The sequence below is a fragment of the Corvus kubaryi genome, unplaced genomic scaffold (assembly GCF_017639235.1).
Source record: "Corvus kubaryi isolate FWS band 111438036 unplaced genomic scaffold, C.kubaryi_AGA036_p1.0 37398, whole genome shotgun sequence".
Classification (NCBI taxonomy): domain Eukaryota; kingdom Metazoa; phylum Chordata; class Aves; order Passeriformes; family Corvidae; genus Corvus; species Corvus kubaryi.
Genome location: NW_024581137.1, coordinates 52,893,806 through 52,915,449, shown reverse-complemented (window position 1 = coordinate 52,915,449; position 21,644 = coordinate 52,893,806). Strand labels below are relative to the sequence as shown.

Genomic DNA, 21,644 nt, shown 5'->3' with positions numbered 1-21,644 from the left:
TGCATGCCTGCTCCTCTCTGCCCAATTACTCAACACAAACCAGGAGGGATAGAGCAGGCAGCAGCTCTTGCCTGTGAAGATGCCTCCTGATGTGTGTCAGTCCAGTTAGATAAGGGCATTGCTGCCACGGGAGTCATTTTAGGGAGAAACAGCATCTTGCATTAGGATTATTTAGATGAAAGGAAACCTCATGGGCACACATGCTCTCCTTTGGGTTGGTGAAGGGCTTGTGTGTATGAACCCAGCTAAAAATGGTCAGCTGAGTTTAAAATCCATGCAAATAACTCTCTTTTCAAAATAATGTTTATTCACAGCTCCAAAACACTTGTAGAAATATGTACAAGCAGCATAATGGCCAAACAGCTGCTCCCTCCATAACCCAGGGTCCCACTTCTTGTAGTTCTTTCTGTCTTCTGCAATGCACTTTGGACCAGCTCCTCTTTCCACTTGGGGTGGGACAGACCTGGAGCATGTCCTGATGTGTGGAATTGCAGAAAGGCCTGCAGAGATTACAGTCTCCCTTTTGGGAAGGTTTCTAACCTAAAGGGCAAGTGGCACCTGGTCTGGGAGATGGACACAAATAGCGTGGGTCACTAGGAGGGGCACAGACCTGTGCCAGCACAGCCCTGGTTAGATAGATGATGAATTCTGCTCTGTGTTCCTCTGCACAGCACAGAGATGTCTGACAAGAGACAGAACAACTTTTTATACCTCAATTCCTGTTTTTGACAGTGTGGGCAAAAATGTCTCAAACATACACGTGTCCTTTTACAGATAAGTTAGGGGAGCAGTTGCCCTCAAGGGGAAGTTTTTGAAAAAGATAAGTCAATTCTAACTGAAGCAATAGCAACTACCAGAAGCAACAACAGACTCTGGACAGTCTCCACAAGAGGAGAAAAAAGCAGTGTTTCATGCTTAATGCAGTTGCCTGAGGCTCAGGTTTGCCTCCCAGCTCTGTCATGGATGCTGTGTGCAGTCTTGAAAATCCGAATTACACATCTATTCTGCCATGAGGACTGTACCTCCTTTATTCCCACTCTAAGTCCTCCAGCACTCAGACTGTCTCCCAGTGAGTATTTATCAAGAATAATAGGGCACAGTGCCTCAACGGAGAGCTGGAATAATAACTACACTACAGGAAACTAATAAACAAATGGCACTTTTGTCATGGGTAAAACAGTTCCAAAGTGATAGCTTTCTCATAAAAGCTCATTAACTTTACTAAAATATCATCTGTAAATCACCTGAGACTACTTATGCCTTGTTCTCTTCACAACTACACAGTTTAAGAAACAACCAAGTAGCACAATGGCACCTCCTTCTCCATTGCAATTTTAACAGGTCTGCTGCCAAATCTACTGCCTGAAAGTGAGGAATAAGAACATTTTCTAGTTTATTTTAATAATAATACAAATCTGCTGCTGCTACTGTAGTTTAGGTGTGTTTCCAGGATGATAAGTTCATTATAATTTTTCCTAAAATGACAAGCCATGACATTTGTAAAGCCAAGGAGCTCATTCTGGCACTGTCCTTAATGCTTCACGTTATCTTTTTTGCATGCTTGTTTGGTTAAAATGACACACTGATAGGAGTAACTTCAAAAGGACTATGGTGTCCTTACACACTAAAGCAATTTTAGAGATGTGAAGTGTCAAACAACAATTTGTCAAAAAGGTCAGCATTCCCTTGTACATGCAAGTCAGGCACAAAAGCAAATCGTTCTCAAATTCTGAGCAGAAGCAGTGGGGTGTTTTTATTTATTGCAATCACAACCAGTTGCCTTCACTCCATTGTGCCAGGCAGATGAATTAATTAATTGTCAGAGCACCAGGGGCACACTGCTAAATACACATGTGCACACTACCAAATTAAAGGAAATTACTACATTGAATTCTTCCTCAGCCTGTTAATTACACACAGGTTACACCCACCATCACGGTGGGTAAACACTTGTGATTTTGCTTGGGGAATTACAACAGTATTGCTTGCTTAGAATATCATTTGTGGCTAATGTATTGCAAGTTTAAAGAGACTATTAGGTGCTTCTGCAAGTAAAATCAGCAGCAAGTTATCACAGCATATCCAAAAGTCGTAAGACAATGTTCATTTTCATGCTTCAGCTGGGAATGAAGAAGAATCTTTGCTGTGGAATAAACCCCATCATCCCATGCAGACTCGGTGTGACAACTCTGGCAGTGATGCTAGAGGCAGGTTACACAGCTAGATCATTCATCAGCTTGTTCTTCATGCTTTTTGGACTCATTTCCTGAAGCTATGATAGGCAGGTGGGCTGAAAACTCCCACATGTGCCTTGGAAAAATAACTATTCCCCCAGCTGAGCTGTAGTAGCAAAATAAAAGTATTACACCCTGGTTTCTCACATTAGTAACCACTGTTAATCACTTTGTTTTGGTCCAGGAGAAGCTGTAAAGTGAGAACGGGCAGAAATATAAAACACACCTAAAAAAAACAAAAACGCTCACAGTGATATGGCTCATTTTATCCCAAACAGATAATTGGCCTCTTGGAGATAAGGAATCCAAACTCACAATACAAGTACAATACTAATAAATGCACAAATAAAATCTAATCAAGCAAATTGAAAACTTCCTCTAGGATTGTTCACCTAATTAAAAAAATCCAACCAACCAACAACAAAACACTTCCTGTGTTGGCTTTGTGCAGAGCATATATGGGATCTTTGAGCTCTCTGCCCAACCCTGGACTCCTTAGACCTTAAAACTGCTTATTTTGGAGAGAAATGTCAGCCCCTGACCTTATGCCTGCAGCGAACAGTGGAGCTGGCTTTGGGCTAAATTAGCAGCTTGGTGACCCTACTCTCAGCCTAGAGCAATCTGCTCCCCAGGGAGGTGAAGCAACAGAGCAGAGCCTGTGCTACATCAGATGCACTGGTTGTAGTGACTGACTGCACTTGTTCAAGGCTGAACTGGCCACCTTGCACAGCACTGAGTAAGTATCTCCTAAAATGCTCTAAGTTGCTATCAGCTTTCGTGCTTTGGAGCACAAAAAGGATCCCTGGCTGGGGACCATGGAGAGACTTTGCCCTGTTGTACACACTAAGTAATCATAGGCATGTTTCTAAAATACATCCAGAACAATCCACTGCTGAAAACAAAGCAACAGAATGAGACACGTCTCACAGTGCTTGGCATTTAGTAAACTTAGCATTCAATTTTTTGAGTGAAATATAAAGTGATAGTGGGGCACTTGCCCCAAGTCAAGCAGCTCTGGAAGATTTTACTAAAAGGAATAAGATTATGAAAGCTGCCCCTGTCATTTCACCTGGATGATGGAATCTTTCTCTCTTCCTAATCTCTTCTTCCTTTCTCCTAGCCTAGAGTTTGGCTCTTCAACAGGATTGTGCCCAAACCCTTCATCTTCAGGTGAAGAGAACACTCCCTGACCTCTTTTATTTGTTGCTCTGGTTAACATACATCAAGTGAACAACCTTTTATCTCGTGCTGGTAAGAATTATCCATCCTGAAGGTCATCCGGGTCTTCCTGTATAAGATCCTTCCCTATGATTAAAAAAACACCTTTCTTTGCACCTTCAACAACTTTGGTTACTGTGCTTCTATTTTTTGTCTCAGCTTTACTGGCAAAGACCCAGGACTGTTGGGGAAACCCCACCAGTTCTGTCCCTCCATCCAGCACTCATCCTTTCAATACCAATCTTTTCCTTTATCTGTTTTCTTACCTGGCTTGCAATTCTTCATTATTTCACAAGAAATATTGAAGTGCACAACACTTAATCACTACCATATGATAATCCCCAGTGCAATGGGCTAAGATACCAAACTATTCATATTTCCCCACAAACTGGTCTCTCATCATCCTCACACCACCATCTCAGCCCTGCCACAGGCAGAAATTTTCCCAACATTGTTATTTTTGTTCCTTTGTTTTATACTGGAAATCTGATCCCTCTTTTTTTGCCAGATAAAGTCCTCTCTAAGAAGAAATTTCTGGTCTCAACCTAGAACTTAAGGAGCACTGAACTGCAGGGAAGAGAAGTGTCCTGCCAAAGCTACATGCCCAGAAAAATGAAAAAGCTCTGCTGAGAAGACCCTGACCACGGACAGGCAGAGACTGTTTTGGAAATCCAGGCACTGCCTGTGCCCCTGCTGCAGCACCTCTTCACAGCCATCCCCTCTGCTCTCCTGCCAAGGGTGCTCCAGCAACAGATCCTTGATTGAGCACACAGCCTTCCCCAGAGGATGCTCTCTCTGAAAAATCTCTGGCTTAGGTTCAGTTTGTGGTAAATTCAGTTTTATTTCTCAGAACAGGCTGAAAAAATAATCTGTCAAATACAAATGGGCTGAATCTAAATAGCCTTTCAAAATACTTCTGAATTTAAGTGAAAGTTATAAAATGCTCCTGAGCTCTGTTCCCTTTTTCTCCAACTCTGAATAGTGAGAACATTTATGGAGCACTATGGAGTTCTGTTTGCTTTAACAACAGTGAGTTATTTGACCTTTATTTTGCCTCTTCACTTAAAAATTTTTTGAAATGCAAGTAACAGAAAAGGAATTACCTCCCACCATCCTCGACAGGGACAGTAAACACAATTAGAGACAATACACCAGATAGATGTCTGCACTTGTTTCCTGCCCTTCCACTGAATCCCAACAAAAAAGTCCTTTGATAAAGTTAATTGGATGATTCTCTCATTCTGCTGGAATAAAAGAGCTCACAGAGACACAAGAGCTGACTTCATTAGACTGAAAGGTAATGAAGGACTTGCTCTTCCAGTGTTCACATTCACAACCACAGGTCCCTTTTGTTCTGCATGAGCTGTACCAATTGAGATGACATCGTATTTTACAGGGTCAGAGATGTCACTTCCCAAAACTAAAGTACAATGACACTTTCCCAGATTAAAATACAACAGGATGATGCTGGCTGCTCTGGCAGGCTCTGAGAACTCGGCACTGCTGCACACGTGGTCAGGGGAAGGTTTCCAGCAGTGAGCAGGGCTGCTCAACGACAGAAGCAGGCATTAGGAAAGGGGAGAGCAGGGCTGGCTCCCTGTCCAATTCCTAATCCCTAACTACATCTATTTTTAAGCAGTGGATGAGGAGAAGCCGTGCACATCACAGTGCAGTGGTTGTCCGACACGCCCTTGCCCTGAGGCTCCCTGCATCCACTGCAGGTGCCCTATGCCAATATGTGCCCTATGTGGCACTACCCAGGACTTGCTCCCCATCTTCACTGCTCATAAAAAATGGACAATTAAAAGACTCTGAAAAAAATAAATCCAAAGGAGATTTATTTTCCAGTGAAGGAGGGGCTGAAAATGTGGTGGTTTTTTTTCTTCTCCTCCCTGTTCTGGGGTTGCTCGTGCCATTCCCATGAGTCACTGGACAAAACGAAAACTATTTTGGGACCAGAAGCAGGACAAAGCACTCCTTGGAATCCTTCAATATTGAAGTTACTTCTCCAACAGTCTGATTCTAGTTTACCAACAGTTCCCTGCATTGCTGATAGCAGAACAGTGAGTTAGTGCCAAATGCAGTCATAACAAAACCTCTACTTTCACTCTATTCCTTCATTTATACCTCCAGAACCCAAACTAATCCTTTCACCTGAGTCACATCCAGAATCCACAAACAGCTGATTACCTATAGCTATTCTCAAAATCTAACCCAGGCTTCGTGAAAAACTTCCCAAGAAGTCTGCATTAGATGGTCCTAGGGGTAACTGATCACCAGTTGGCAAAATTGAGATGGGCTGTTTGTTTGCAAAACGTGTTTTAAGTGAGTCATGTCATTCTTCATCAGTCTCTTGCTCAGAATTTACTACTCTCTCCCCTCTCATTTTTGTATGAACCAAAAACTGTACCAGTAATGAGTCTGTCTATCTTTCAAGCCACTGATAAGGTATGATATAGTATAGCAACAGAATGTTTTGTCTGCCTATAAACAAAGTTTTCCACTGGTAGTCTCCATTTATTTTAGCAGCCAGGTTTTTATTCATTTACTAGGCTCCATGTTTGTTCAGTCTCATTCCAATTTCTTAAATCAAAATGACTTGTGCTACTTCTCGATATATATGACACCCACACTATGACATTTCTCAACCAAATTTATAACTCATTTAAACCCCCACATTTATTCAAAAAGAACCATTTACAATTAATTTAAATCCAAATGAGTCTATTGTAACAGCATCATTAACTAGCCAACATCAGCTATTTCATTGTTTTGCGCAGGACTAATGTTTGACAAACCTGTACATTATCCTAATTGCAAACATCATGTATTAACACAGTAATTGCCTTTTTAGCAGTCTTGTGAATCTTCATCTCTGCTCCATGATTTATTCCCAATCAACACTTGGCAGAGAAAGCTCTGCCACTTCATTCAAGAGTGTTTTATCAGAGTTGTTTGGATTTAATTTTAAAATATTTTACTTTAACAGCTTGTGCTTTAAAGACACTTAGGCTATTAATAGGACAGATCCACCTTTGTCATCTAATATAAACATCTCACCAGCTTTTTCCCACAGAGAGAAAAGAATTTTTAATGCATACTTCTTTTTCAAGCTTTTGTCTACATTTTTATGACAATTCCGTTATTTCCATAAATAAATTAATCAATATTATTCTTCAAAGGTCTTTTCTCCCACCTCCTCCCTCCTCCATCTATAATTTGCTAGCTGGTTCCCCATGGACAAGTTTCCTGTGTCATTTTTTTTTTCTTTTTGATCATTCACAACCCTGGGCTTTCATTTGAAACCAATGGCTATCTGTTTCCTGTAATTTCTGCACCTTATCCTTTAACCTACATTTTAGATGAAAGATCTATAAACATTCAAGGTGTTAAGACCTCTAAAATTGATAGAGGCATTTGGGTGCAGAGGGCCACTCATCCCTGACTGCTGCCCTGTTGTACCAGAATTATTTTCTGAATGATGCTCCAAATCACTTGTGATTTTCCAGGTCTCCAAACTGCCCCTCTTCCACTGTCTTTTCCCAGGCTGAGGAAATGCAGTAAATCTGATTGCTTTTCAGCTCCCAGTTGTCCTTGTTTTTATTTCTCTCTTTAATGACCCTGTAAGTTCTCTCTGCAGGAAGAATTTAAGCCATTTCTGGAGAGTTCCACCTTTGAGCATGGGGCAGTCAGCAATATCAGTTGCTTTAGACAAAGCCGCCCATGTGAGTGTTAAGACAATTTGTCTGGCAATAAGAAGGGCAAAAATATCTGTCACAGGCACCTTTCTCCATCACACCATGCCAAACACTTCTACACAAGACCCTTCACAGTATTATATTCTCTTTCTTCAAAGGAGGAGGGTGAAAACTATCCCTATCCTCTTCCTGCCATGAGTCATTAAGGAGAGAAGAATACATCATTTATAATAGTAGACATATTAATGAGAAGTGATTAAGGTTGAAATTCAGGAAATGTGTGTCACTTTACCACCGCTGCCAAAAAATTCCTACGTGAACCTGAACAAATAATTCGAGACTTGAATTTCCTAGCTGTGTAATGAGGATTGTTGTCACAGGATAATGATTGAGAGACACTTGCATGGTAAACTGCTGAGAGTTTCTGTGAAAAATGTTAATACAGTTTCTAAAAGCCTTTCAAAAAGAACAGGAGAATTAAATTAAAGGCAGATCGGAAAGATGGGTTGTGAACTACTCTTGATCTATAGCCCAGGCGACAGAAGAGTTAAGTGCAGGAAGAGAGACATCCCTGATGAATTGCCTGTCTCCAACATGACAAGTGAATGGAAAAAGCCAAACTACTGAGAAATACTGACTTTTAATAGACAAAATTTACACATCATATGGTGATTTCAAACTGGAACTAAGAAAAGCCCTCCTCCTTGAAAAGGAAGGGTAGCTTGGGGACTTTTTTATGTATCAGCAGTGGGGACTGGCAAACTTTTAGTTAGAATTAAATAATTGCTGCAGTCTGCTGCTACTCATCATTAACTACCAGCAAAAATCCCATACTTCACACTGAGGAAAACAATATATAGGATGGTATGTGTGGCAATGAGTTTTAGAAGATGATCTGGTTTTTTATCAGAAGTGGGGCACTGCCAGCTCCCTTCTTACTATTTTGTTGCATGTGTTGAACAGAGCTCCAAGGATAATGGTAGAAAAAACCTCAGGCTCTTACACAGTCAAGAAGGTCAGCTAAAAATGCAGATTTTAAGCCCCAGTTCCATGGTTATTCCAAAGTCAGTTGCACTTCCATAAGCGGAACTTGCCCCAGAATTTACCAGTGCTACGAAAAAAGAAGCAACTATTGAAACGCTCTTCCAGTTCCTCTTCAGACATGAACTCCTCAAAAGCCAGGTGGTGATGAGTCAAAGGTTGGACTCAATAATCTCAGAGGTCTTTTCCAACCTAAATGGTTCTGTGCTTTTGTGAAAAGAGAGTCCTGAGACCAGTTAGAAGAAAACAGCAGGATTCAGGAATGGTAGAGTGGAAGTCATTAAATGATACCACGTAATTCTGCACATCAGTGCAATTAGCCTTGGCGCATTATTTCCTTGTGACTGAGATTCATGCATTCTTCTCACCTTTCTTTGTGGCAAGCAGGTAAATAAAAAAATCAAGTTTTAGCTAGAAACCCCTGCCTTCTTCCAGCATGACTATCCTTTCCAAAACCATCACATTGTTCACTTTATTCAAACCCTCCAAACAAGCACCTTTTGGTAGCACTGTATGTTTGAGCTTCCCTGGCATCTACAAAGGTTCTCCAGCATCAGCAACTCCTACCTCAGTCTAAAACATCCAATACAGAAAAGAACAAGGCCAATGCTATAAACATATTCAATTGCTGATGGATTGCAGAAATTCTTAAAACATCTGTCCTTAGTTGTGAGGTGCAAAGGAATAGAAACTCATGCTGTCAACAGAGCTAAGGTATTATTGTTGTAGATGCAGATCAGCTTCAGTAAAGAGATATTTATTGCTTTTCCTGCCTTTAACTAAATCTGCAGACTCTCTGCCAAATGGATTGCAGCAGGTTTAATGATCATGGAGGTCCACAGCTTTGTAAATACTGTGACAAGTCAAACTGGTAGCTTTCGGGGTTGTCTATGGGTTGGAGGAGAATCCCTCTTTGCCAAGCTCAGAACGTGGCTGGTAGGAGGCTTACATTTAGCAGACCAGCTTGCACTTCAATGCTTTGTGAAAATGAGGAGGCCAGGACCTGAAGATGACAGATCCCACCCACCATTTTTATTGCTTTGAAGATTGGTATAACCATCTCTAATGTTTTCCATTGAATGTGCTCCCCTAATCCTTTTTAAAGCAAGCCAACTCTGCGACTACATTGGCTTAATTTAATAGCATCAGAAGAACAAATCAATGCCTCCAAGGATAACCTTGAGTTAATCTCACATCAAGGAGGAACCTTTCTACTTTGTTCACGGGAAGGCTCTATCACTATGGCTTCAGCAAATGAAGGCAGTTCGTTTTTCCAGTGCCAAGGACAGAGAGATCAAGGACAGTGAACAGTTAAAGCCTCCACAGACAGAGAGCAACCATCAGGAGGCAATTCCAGGAAAACCTACCAACAGCCACAGGTACTCCTTTGGGCAGTGACTCTTTCTGCAGCATCACCACAGATCTTGTAAGCTAACAATATTCCTGAGAATACTGCTATGCAACATCAGCTCATTCTTTTACAGCTGTGTTACACACAACATCTGCATTTACAACAGTACCAGCAGCAGCTTGCATCCTTTGCAGGTTATAGTGCACAAGCATCATCACGGTAAGGTCTGCAAAAGCCACTGGATTCACCTTAGTGCACCACTCTCAACAGGTTAATGGTATGGTAGGGAAGATGAAAACCCAGGCTTTTTTAAGCCTAACAAACTGTGTTTACCACCAAGGGATTCAAGCACTGCAAAGAAGGGGAAGCTTTGGATATATCCTACCTTGCGAGAAGCATTTTTGTCCGTGCTCTCCACATCACCGTCCAAGAATGGCATGGCAAAAGAGCTGAGATCCTGCAAGGACAGAGAAGAAAAATTGATGTCTTTTATTAATGCCTTTTTCCTTCCCTCAGAGCATCCCATGACTGAAGCCCACAGATCTATTTCCAGAGTGCCCATTGCTTTACCCATGGCAATTGCTGGAAGCAACAACAGGGACTCTGATCATTCTCCTTGGCTATGAAACAATGTCAGATGTAAGTTACAAGTGAACATGGAGCCCTCAGCAGCACTTGCACCACATCACCATCAAAAACAACCTGCACAGCCAAAGTCAAAAGTCCTGTGTTAAAACTTTCAAGGGGAGGTACCGAAAGCCCACAGAAAAATTGGTAGGAAATTATAAACACATCCACTTGCTCAGCAAATGCTTATCTTGCCTTTAGTGGGATGTATGATCTTAAAGAGTATTTATGGCAATAAACACAGCCAGAATGAAAGTATGTCAACATTCTGAGAAATATGTAACTTCTGAAAAAAAGACAGAGAAAACTGACATGGTGCTCAGGGAGGAAATAATCAATTCACTTGCACAAATGAGAGAGGAGCACCCAATTCTGCAGGATGAAAGACAATAAAACCATAAGAAAAGCACACATGTTCATTTTTAACTAACAAAAACAAACTGCAATTATATTCCACCTCCTGCCGTCTGTTCTGTTTATGATACTTCATGTTCCAGCCACAGGGTTTTTAGAACTCCTTTCCACATGCATAAGGAAATTATGTTAGTGTCAAGTTTAGCATCTGTTTGATCAGAAAAGTACATAATGAGCAATTCTGTGACCAGAAGCATGAGGTTGCCTAATGCTGTGTGCTGAAGAACTGTCTTGGGTCCTAAATGTCAGGAATACCTCCCCAACACAAAACCTCCCAGATGCGAGGCATCACCCTTTCCATGCAATGATTCAGTGCTTCTCAACCACCACATCTGCACCCATTTAAAAGAGTTCAAAATATAAATAAATAGCAATTTCACGTAAACCTAATTTGTGATCAAACAGAGCTTAATTACAAATTAGCACCATCCATGAAGTCTGCAGGGCTTGATTGTCTTCAGAATTCAGAACAGCCACAGGTCTAATCACATTGCTTTGTGTAATCATACTAAATTCAAAATATGCTCAAAAATTGTGTATAACTCGGGCATAATTCTTACAAGTGTTTGAAAATATTCTGGTTACATAATGAACAACAAAAATAAGGAACAAAATATTGAATTACTGGAACTGAAACACATGGGAGTAATTCATGCCAAGTTGAAAAGGAAAAAAAAAAAGCAGCAGCCAGGCTTGGCCAAGCTGTCCCCAAATCATTAGGCCCCAAACAAATGTATTCCTGACAAATTTGTCTGCTCTCAGCCCTGTCTATACACATTCAATGGGAACTATCTACAAAGGCTCAACTATGCAGCTCCCTCTTGCCCAGGCATCTGTGTTTCACATCACCTTTGTTTGCAAATAAAAACATAAGGAAACATCTCAAAACCAAAGGAAGAGGCAACTTGTTTGGTTTAGGTTTTCACTCTTACCAAGATTTGACTGATGCTGGACCAGGCACTGCAGTTAAGATTAAAATTACTCCATATAAAAATTATTCAGCCATAAATGGCATCAATAAACAGATTATCATCATTATTATTATTATGACTTCATATGCTACTGCAGGACTGAAGAGAAGAATCTCTGTGAAGATGTTTAAGACCCTAATGGAAAGTTACACAACAGCATATCCCCTTGGGTTTACTTTAATTTAGCCAAAGGATTTACCAACATTTTCCTCTACCCATCTTCAGTAGTGCAGAACCTGGAATCTGATGTGAGCTAAGTCATTTTTCATGAAATAAATCAAGAAAATAACCTCTTTTGAGCTCTACATATTAGCACCCCTGTATTACTCCCTGGTGTAACTTCCAGGAGAAAACCACATGTTTAGGAAGGCTGGGGACTGGATGGAAGAAACTGGGTTGAAGGGGACATGTGTCTACTAAACAGGGTTGAAAAAGCTGTTCAGAAAATCTAGAACTGCCACGAATGAAACCAAAATGTCTAATTTGAGCAGAAACCTTCAAAACCAGGAGGGGTAGGTAGATACAACTATTTTTCTCGGAGCTAAATTTCAGTTCTCAGTTACAATTCTAAGTTTAAAGCCATATATATTAAAGTCTGAAGTCTAAAAGTATCAGGAAACCCAGATGACAACTCTATTTTGATTTGTAACTCTCAGCTATCATGGAGGTATTGACTTCATCTGCCTTTACATCCAGAACAAGTCTCCACTTGGAAGCCAAAATAACTGGAGCTGGAGCTTTCTGGGCAGCATAAGACCTTTCTTTGTTAATACAGCACTGCTGAACATTTCAAAGTGGGTAATAATTGTACTTCTAGTCCTGTGAAAAAGTCTATAATTGTAACTGCTACCTAACAATTTCTTCATCTCTCATGGGATTCTATACATGAAGGCATCCATTCACAGAAGGAACAAAATACATATATCAAATACCAGGCTACAAATACTGCTCTCTCAGTTCCAATCTGTTGGTTAAGCAAGGAAATATTAGGTGTCTTTTTTCCCTTTATGAGTATTTCTGCAGAATAAAGATAGATATATCAATTTCTTTCTTGTGTTCCTCTTCATCCAGAAACACGTGATGATGCAGTTGATGATACATTAACTCTTAAAAAAACAAACAAACAAACAAACAAAACCTGCTCCAAAAGTGTTGCAAAACACCACAGAACTCTTGACAGACCAATGGTGCAACCCTTGCCCTTGTCACAGATTTGACTGCTCTGATCTGATGCCAACAGATACACACTGAAGGCTTCTCTGCCAGTAACCAGGGACTGAAGCTGTTCTTAGACAGCTTTCCAGCTCTCCAGCTCTGCTTTACTCCACTTGGAATAACTGCCCTGGACAACCACATGGTTCTGCAGAGACATTTAAAACTTCCATCAAAGGCACACAGTGACATCCTGGTAGGAGGAAGAGTTTTTCAGTCTGCAGAGCCCGGGCTGAGAAACTAACAGCATCATGCCCTGTATCCATCAGTCCTGCATTGTAACCTTGGACAGACAACTTCTGCGGAGACCACAGTCTGTGATCACCCCTGTAAAGTGCTGCTAACCTGGAATTAAGAGTATGAAAAGGCTGTTTTGGTAGTTTCATTGGCTTTCCTGTCATGCTTGTGCTCCTTAGTCAGTCCTTCCAACGCTCTGCACCATCTGACAGCCAGACATCACTCCTGCCATCCCGTTAGAAAAAATGACCTCTCAAGCACTTTAGATTTACTTTACAGCCACAAAGCCACCTCAGATTTATTTTGTTTTCAATCCACTCTTATTTACAAGAGGTTGTCATGGCAGCTCCTGTTATATTCACTGAAGAACAAAGCCCTAGGGACAGCAAAGCTTTTCCTGGAGAACAGCAGAGCTGTGACACAGCAGAACCACGGCTCAGTGCTCCTGTCACCAGTCAGGCTCCCTCTTGGGGAGGGAAATCTCCCACAACACGTACTCAACAGGTGGTTTTCCAGTGCAAGTCAGGATTATTCTGTCTGTATTTGCACTTATCCTCTCTACCACTTCTTTCTCTATTTCCTCTGGGGAAACAACAGATATCTGGAAGGTTACAGATTCTTCACACAAATTTCTCCTCAAAAGGTGAGACTAACTCTAGCATGATTCTGGTCTGGGTTACCCCTACATCTAGAGGATGACTCTTCTTAATTCCAGCTCCTTTTCCTTTGGCATCTATTATATCAGAATATTTGGGATTATGTGAAAAGAAGTAAGAATAAAATTTTTGTTCTTTGATATCCTGAGAAAACAAAGAAGCTTTTCTCAGAACTATTTTGGAGAATAGGAAGGAAAACCACATTTGAGGATGCAGAAAGCATATATATAGCATAGTCAATAGCAGGAGCAAGATCTGGTTAGACAAACCATTTTTCACCTTTTCCAGACAGTTTCACTGTTTCTTTCCTTACTGGGGAGAATTCCTGCCAAAAAGGCTTGCCCAGACACGCTGGTCTGGAGGTTGCTGCAGTTGGAGACCTTGGTGTCAGAAGAGGGTTTCCAACAATTCTGTTGCAGAGGCTGCCCACTTAAATAACAGACCACTAAAGCCTTGAATCCAGTAAGCAACACAGAATAAACAGGATTCTTGTTGTGTTATTGCTTCACTTCAAGGCTACTTTGGCAGCCAGGCCGATAAAGCCTCTCTGCAAGGGCTGAAGCCAAAGAGCCAGCGAGGGCTGGGGCATGCTGTGACTGACAGGCCAGAGACCAATTTCCAACATGTTTTGGGTGGAAGAAGAACCTTTTTATGGCCCCACTCGACAGTGGTCCAAAACTTCAGGGCTGGGTATCAAAAGAATATTTCACAAACGGCTCCCTGCTGGCATCTTTTGCAACTGTCTATTCAACCATGAGGAATGACTGTGAACACGGGGATGTGAAATCTGTGCCCACGGTGGTGGGTCCCCACGAACATGGTCAACTCTTTGGCCACGTTTCAGAGGTGACTCAGGTCAGAAGAGCTTTGTGGTAGTCCCATAACCAACCTCAGCTGAAAGTCTGGGTTCCTCAGCTATAAACAACTTCAGAGTCCTAGTGTGGGTAGCATCACACAGTCCTGACTACGGATGGTGTCACCTTTGAGGCATTATTTTTCTGCCTCACTAAGTTCTATATATGTGCTAGGATTGCACCAAATTTAAGGATGTGAAATGCCTGCCAGACATTACAGCTTCTTTTTACAACATAACTCAAGCAGAAGGTGACACTTTACTAAGGCAGCTTTTCAATATGGGGAGACAGCTCCTTTAATAAAATAAACAAAGAAAACAACATACAGAAGAATTAAGCTGAGTGCTGACAAGAGCTCTGATCTCACAAAAAATTGCTAAAAGCTGCACTCTTCAGCATCATACCTTAACAAAGTCTTCTCCTCTGCTGATATTACTGAGCTATGAGCACTTCAAGTATCCTACCAAGGACAAAGAAGGTCGGGATTTTTATTAACATCAGCTGTGAACAGTTTGTTTCATTGCACTCTGCACACCAGCAGATTTTTTTTAGATCAACCTTGAATTCGTACCTATTACAAGCCTATGCTACATATGCTAATAGCCTGTGAGCAGAATCCACAGTCTGATCTCCATGGAATAGAGGGCATAGCTTGGTAGCTGTGCTTGAATAGAAAATTGTCTTTTTCTGAGAACAATCCTATCTAGAAGCCTTTGGGGATTTATAACAAATCACTCCATTATTGCACAAGGAAAGATTCAAAACTGACATACACAGAAACTTCTGTCCTTTTGTTATTGTTGTTTTGATATACCAGTTCTAGTAAAGTATAATAAGACTTGTTACATTCCTTTATTCCCTTAGGAGTAGGTTGCTCATTGCTTTGCTTTTCTCACTCCCCCATGCCATCTAGACTGTAGCATGTGTTTTGGAGAGAAATATATAAGTTGTACTGTGAGACTGAGGATGATGGTGACTAAGTCTCGGTATGACTCAATGGGAGTGGGCAGGAACAGATGTACAAAGCTGGTTGGATTTGTGCAAGCCAGCTTTGTACTGCACAAAGCTATTCCAATTTATGTGTTTGCTATTACTTTTAAGGCTATTTGTATTAAAAAAAACCCCAAAACCCAAAAGTGTAGGTCTGGAGAGTTTGAGATGGTAGAAATAAGATATAGAGACTTGATTGGTGAGGCTGTACCTTGAATCCTGTGCTGAGTTTTGGGCCCCTCACTACAAGAAAGACACTGAGGTGCTGGAGAGTGTCTAGAAAAGGGCAAGGGACATGGGGAAGGGTCTGGAGCTCAAGTCCTATGAGGAGAAGCTGAGGCAGCTCGGGAAGTTTAGCCTGAAGGAAAAAAGGCTCAGGGGAGACCTTATCACTCTCCACAACTCCTTAAAAGGAGGTTGTAGCCAGGTGAGGGTTGGTCTCTTCTCCCAAAACAAGTGAGAGGACAAGAAGAAATGGTGGAGATGGCAGGTCAGCAGTGAACTCAATGATATTAGAGGCCTTTTCCAACCTTAATGATCCTATGATTTTGTCCAGAGCATGAAGATTCCAGAGGCAGCACAGTCCAGGGGTTACTGGGTGACTGTGCAGGACCAGCTGTGTGCACTTCAAGGTGGATACAGCATCAGATTTAAAATAACAGAGGGTAAGCCACCCTAAATGATATGCCTGGAACAAATGGGAAATATTCAGTCTCAAAGAGGTGCTATCTAAAAGGTTATGGAGTAATGGCTGACTGAAATCTAATCCAGATTTCAATATGTGAAAATCCCCATCCATCAGGTGATTATTCAATGTTCTGTGTAAAAAATCTCGCACATGAAAACTTGGCATAAGAAAACCAGCCTATGTGCAATTTAAAGGCATTTCTTTCAGCTGCAAAAAGAAATGGACATGGTCCTAAAGAGCTACTGAAGCCACTTCTCCCCTGTTCTCACTACAGGTCCTTCAGCTTGGATTGCCCCCACTTGGGCAGAAAAAGCTGCTAAAACTAAGAATCTCAAAGGGAAGGGGTTAAAGAGAATCATGAAACCAGTAATTCTTTGATATTTCCCTGAAAACAGCTGTCTTCCAAGCTGTTCTTCCTGAGTTATCCTGATCATGGGATACTGGCAGCATCCAGCACAACCTTCTTAATTTCTGAAACTCTTCACTGATCCTGACAGGCATTAATCTCCAGCAATCTACAGCAAATTCACTGTTTTTGTTTCTGAGGCTGTAGACAAGATACATCAGAAAAACTTCCAAGAGAGCATGGATTTTTTTTTTGTGTTGTTCTCAATCTCAGACTTAAATCACTAGAACACATTCCTATGCTGTTTACAGAAAAAAAATGCAGTTTTCTTTCAAGCCTTGTGCTCTCCTGCCAGGAAACCCCACCATATCTCATTGGTGATTCAGCCTTTGCAGATGAGCTGAGCACAGACAGCCTGGGATGGGATGAAATCCCTCCTGCCTGGAGCCCCACCATGTTTATAATGCGCAGAGAGCTCAGGGCTGTATGGCAATGCTGTGGTGGAGGGTGCTGCTCTCCATCTCATCAGTAAGTGACAGAGCAGCATAGAGGCACTCTGACAAAGCCTGACTACGATCCCCAAGCACGCAACAGCCTGGTTTGTCAGCTCCTTCACACCACGAACCACACAGCAGTGACTGGCAGCGTGTTTATTACAACAGCAGATGGACAACCTAGCGAACCGGCAAATAATGAAATGCCACTTAAAAAAAAGGAGAGGGAGAGAGAAAGTGAGAGAACAGCAGAGAAAGCATGCCAGGGAGGAAACCAAAATTCTCAATAGTCCCTGTGACATCAGCAGGATGCACATACAAACCCATTATTAAGTGCTATTTCTGGGTGCTCAGCCAAAGACAACCTTTCTCTGGCGAGACATTTCATTCAAGAAGCACCCAAAGTTTAGAAACAGAAGGTAAAAGCAAAAGATGACACACCTCAGTCCTGGAAAATGTGGTTAGGTGAGTGATGAGGGAATTAAGACTCTAAGGAAGGACTGCAGGAGACTGGAAATGTTACCCTTCGGATGGCACATACTCGTACTTGCTTTCCAATACTTATGAGTTTGTCTTACATAAATGAGACACACGATCCCAATGTATTTGCAGAGAAAAGCCAGCATTTGTTACAAAACACAACTTCAGCCACAGTGAAATAGCAGAACTGCAGGAAACAAAAGACGATTTTGCCATAATGTAATGAAAACACTTGAGCCACTGCAGCACAGGAGCAAACAATCTGAAGGGGATTCAACACAAGGATCATCCTGAGGCTTACTAAGTCATCTCCACACTTCAGCTACTTTAAAAGTCACTGTGCTTTGCATTTTTTATGTTTTTCCCCACTCTCTATTGGCCAAATCTCTTCAAAAACCATTTCCTCAAGGAAGAGTAAAACAGAACAGAATCAAAACTGAAAACCTCCAACTGATGGCCTTATCTGAGAAGGACTTGTAGGGTTCTCCCTTGCATATACATGACTAAAAAAGGTGACATTCACACCAGGCAAAATATCTCTGCCATAAATACTCAAACTGAAAATATTTTTTCCAGTTCACTGCATTTAGGAAGACAGCTGCCTGTTGTCTCCTCTTTCCATTCTTGTCAGTCAATAACCGTGAATAATCTTGACAATTAGAAGAAAGCTTACAGCTGGAAAGCCAGGCAAGTGAGGGACCTGCTCTGACCTAGTAGTCCCTCAACTAAAAAAAAAAAAGAAAGGGAAAAAAAACAGAAGCAAAGAGGAAATTAGGGAAGGAAAGGAAGAACAAGATGATTCTGTGCTTCGTGTGCTGAAGACCTGAGGGGGAGGTCAAAGGGAGACAGCACATGGAGTCCATGGTGAGGAAAGATTCCCCTCTTGGTGCTTTCCTGACACATTTTCCTATATCATTCTGCAGCTACAGAGAACAACTTCACATCTATAAAGTTTACAGTCACTTTGCTACAGCTTTTTTTACAGATTTAGCACCACATGTAAAAAGAAACCAATAAATACAATATGCTTGATTTTGTAAGCTGAACTAGTTTTTCTTTTCCCAAAAGAATGGATGTCTTCATTCATTACCCTCTGAACTCTTTATTTAAAGGTGCACTTTGCTGAAGCTGGCAACATAAAATGCCCCCAAGGACAGAAGAAAGCTCAAATTCTCAGGGACAACCCAGAAAACTTTATCACACTCATAGTACAGCATTCTGCCCAAACCCAGCCTTCATGTCCTTTCGGTCCCACCCCTGACTGAGCTAAGAGATACTGAGATTTTGTGCCATTCCTAAGTTTTCAGTTAACAGTGCCATGCACACTGATAAATTACAATACATCACTCATGCTGTGGGAATCCAGAGCACTTTACAAACTGCATATCCAATCCAGAACAGCTTCATCAGTGCACTTCAGTGATGAGGCCTTCATTGCCTGCTCTGGCTTTCTGGATTACATCTGGGAAGGCATTAAGGGTATCTGTCACTTGTCATCTACTCCACACTTTCTGTCCAGCCTAGAGAGAAGGTGAAAGCCAGCATCTCCAATGGGCAATTTGCTCCTGTTTCCCTGGTAGGGGAGAAGCCAGACAACTTGCTTATACTCTGAAGGATTCAACATAGGATAAGTGAACTGTGCATCTCACCTCTCCATCTTTACTGCCTATAAAGTGGGAATCAAGCTGTGGGTTTGTTTGGTTTTTAATTGTTTTTTGGTTGGGGGGGGGCTTGTTTGTTTTTTGTTGTTTTTTTGGTTTTTTGGTTGGCTGGTTGGTTGGTTTTTATTGTTTTTGTTCGGGTTTTTTCCCCCCCTTTATTTAGAAAGCAAGCTGTCCAAACAAGGGGCTGCCTCTTACTAGGGTGTACGCGGCAGTGCCGAGCGTGCTTTACTCCGGCTCCTTCCCCGGCTCCACACACCGGTACCAGCGTAGCCATGACAACACTCGGGCTGGGGAGGCTGCTCCATCCCCGCAGGAGGCTGAGCAAACACTCCGGCAGCAGAGCTCGCTCCGAGCTCCGGTGTTGGGCTGGCTGGGATCATTTCAGCCCAGTTTCAGTCACGGATTTGCTCGCTGTCGAGACATGCTCCAGGCATCCCTGCAGTGGGAGCATAATGAGGCCCCAAGCTCTGTGGGCACTTCCAAGTGTTACTAAGATGACATTCTCTTTGCACAGCTTTGGCTGCTGTGCAGAAAACAGGGTTAACTCTCTGATGGTGTGAGTGTCCAGTGGAGTGAGATGAAGGAACCACCATGTCCAACTAAAAACCCACAAAATTTAAAGAAAACAGGCCAGCTATACAACTTCTGAGAAAAAGCATGTTTGTTAAGAGAATTGGCAATGTCCAAGGGATAGTAAATACCACACTTCCAGGCCTACCCACACCAAGCCCTGGTCACTTGTTAAAGTCTGTCTCAAGGGATGTGCTTCAAAAAGCACCACAGTTCTGCTTGGAAGAAGGTGTTAGAAGACACCAGTGACCATCTCTGGAAGAAATATGGATAAAATACTTGCCCATCTGGAAAATCTTGTGAACAATGAGACAAACAGAAGAACACAACAAAGGGATTACTCACTCACACTAGAAATAGCCACCACTGAAAATAAATTTTTGCAGTGGGTCTGGTTTGGAAATAATCCTCAGATGGAAAGGGAAGAAATGACACATACCCAGGGTTTTTTTCTAAGCATTGTATATGCAGTACTAAAATTCTGAGAAAGATATTTCCCCAAGTAAACTTCAGGCTTCTTTCAAAGACTATGACTTCATTAAATTTTTTTTTTCAAGAAATTATTCCTAGGTTAGATTCAGTGTGGGGAAGAAAACCTTAGAAATGAGCCATATCATATTCTGACTCCTTTAGCAGGGGTCTTCTGATTTTAGCCATCTTACTATTCTTCATGAGGTTATTTAAGCACCACAGTTACAATGGACCAATCTGAACATGCTGTGGAGAAAGGACAAGCAAACACACGCTCAGAGAAACCCAACTGAAAACTTAAGCTTGTTATCCACATATGCCAAAAGTAATTTCTGCCCTCTGCAATGGCTTGGAAACCCAGCGGGCACTGGTGAGCTGAAACAGGCAAATCTGCATTTGATTTGGCTGACAGTTTGTGCATCAAAATGTGTCAAGAAGCATTTGATCCTGCTTGGAGAGTGTGGGAAACATTTCCAACTTAGCAGGACACCCCGGACACGGTGACAGATGGGCAGAGTACGAGCCTGGCATGGGAGAGGCCATTTTAGAACTGGCTGTTGCTCCAAGCCATGTGGCAGACAGACCAAACCCGTTTGTCACAAAAAAATAAAGCTCACAGTGGAATTACCAAACCAAGGCTCAGGGAGAGCCCCTGCCTGCAGCTCAGCCTGGCACAGACACCCACCCTGCCAAGGAGCATCACTGAAAACCTCCCATGAAATTAATGAGCACCCAAGAAGGAAACAAAACTAAGCAAAACACAGCCAAGCTTTTTTTTTCCCCTCAAGACAAATTAAATCCACAAGCAGGAAATTTTGATTCAGAATAACAATTTTATTTTTCATTACTACCAAAAATTAAGTTCATGCCAGTAATATGGCCCTAAAATACTGGGTATTTTTTTCTCATCAGGAACATTAATTTCTATCTATATGTACTGAACAGCTGTAGAACTATTAGTATATATTTACATCCAAGTTTTATTAACACTTATTTTGAGATCTATTAGAAATGGAAATTGGACTTAGAACCACAATCAGGCACTAGAAATCATTAAATGCCTATTAGGAAAGTGTCTCTTGCATCAGCACAAAAAGGGTAACTTCATCAAAATACACATCAGTTCTAAAAGCAAAGGCACTGACACCTAAACTGAGATGCAGAAACAAACTCCCCTGGTGACTGTGTCCTCCCAGATGTAGATGTGACAGAGTTCAACTTGTAAGGCATCAGTATTTTTACACACATCTAAAACATGCTCTCATATAGGGCAATGCATATGGGAAACATATATAATCATATGTGCATACAGACACAGTAACAAGCTCTTACAGTTTTTTAACTGCCATTTATTTTAAATGTAACATGATTAAATATTTCTTGTCTTCAAATCAGCTTGTCACTGCCCCTACTTGGGTGGCAAAACAG

At 41.6% G+C, this 21,644-nt stretch overlaps 1 protein-coding gene across 4 annotated transcripts in view; it reads right to left on the bottom strand.

Annotated features, from left to right (window-relative positions):
- Positions 1-21,644, bottom strand: part of PRKAG2 (protein kinase AMP-activated non-catalytic subunit gamma 2) — a 212,843-nt gene that overhangs the window by 136,263 nt on the left and 54,936 nt on the right. For all 4 annotated transcript variants that reach the window (XM_042044417.1, XM_042044420.1, XM_042044416.1 and 1 more), the window contains one exon: positions 9,928-9,999. In XM_042044417.1, coding sequence (XP_041900351.1) covers positions 9,928-9,999 — 72 coding nt within the window. The remainder of the gene's footprint in view (positions 1-9,927; positions 10,000-21,644) is intronic.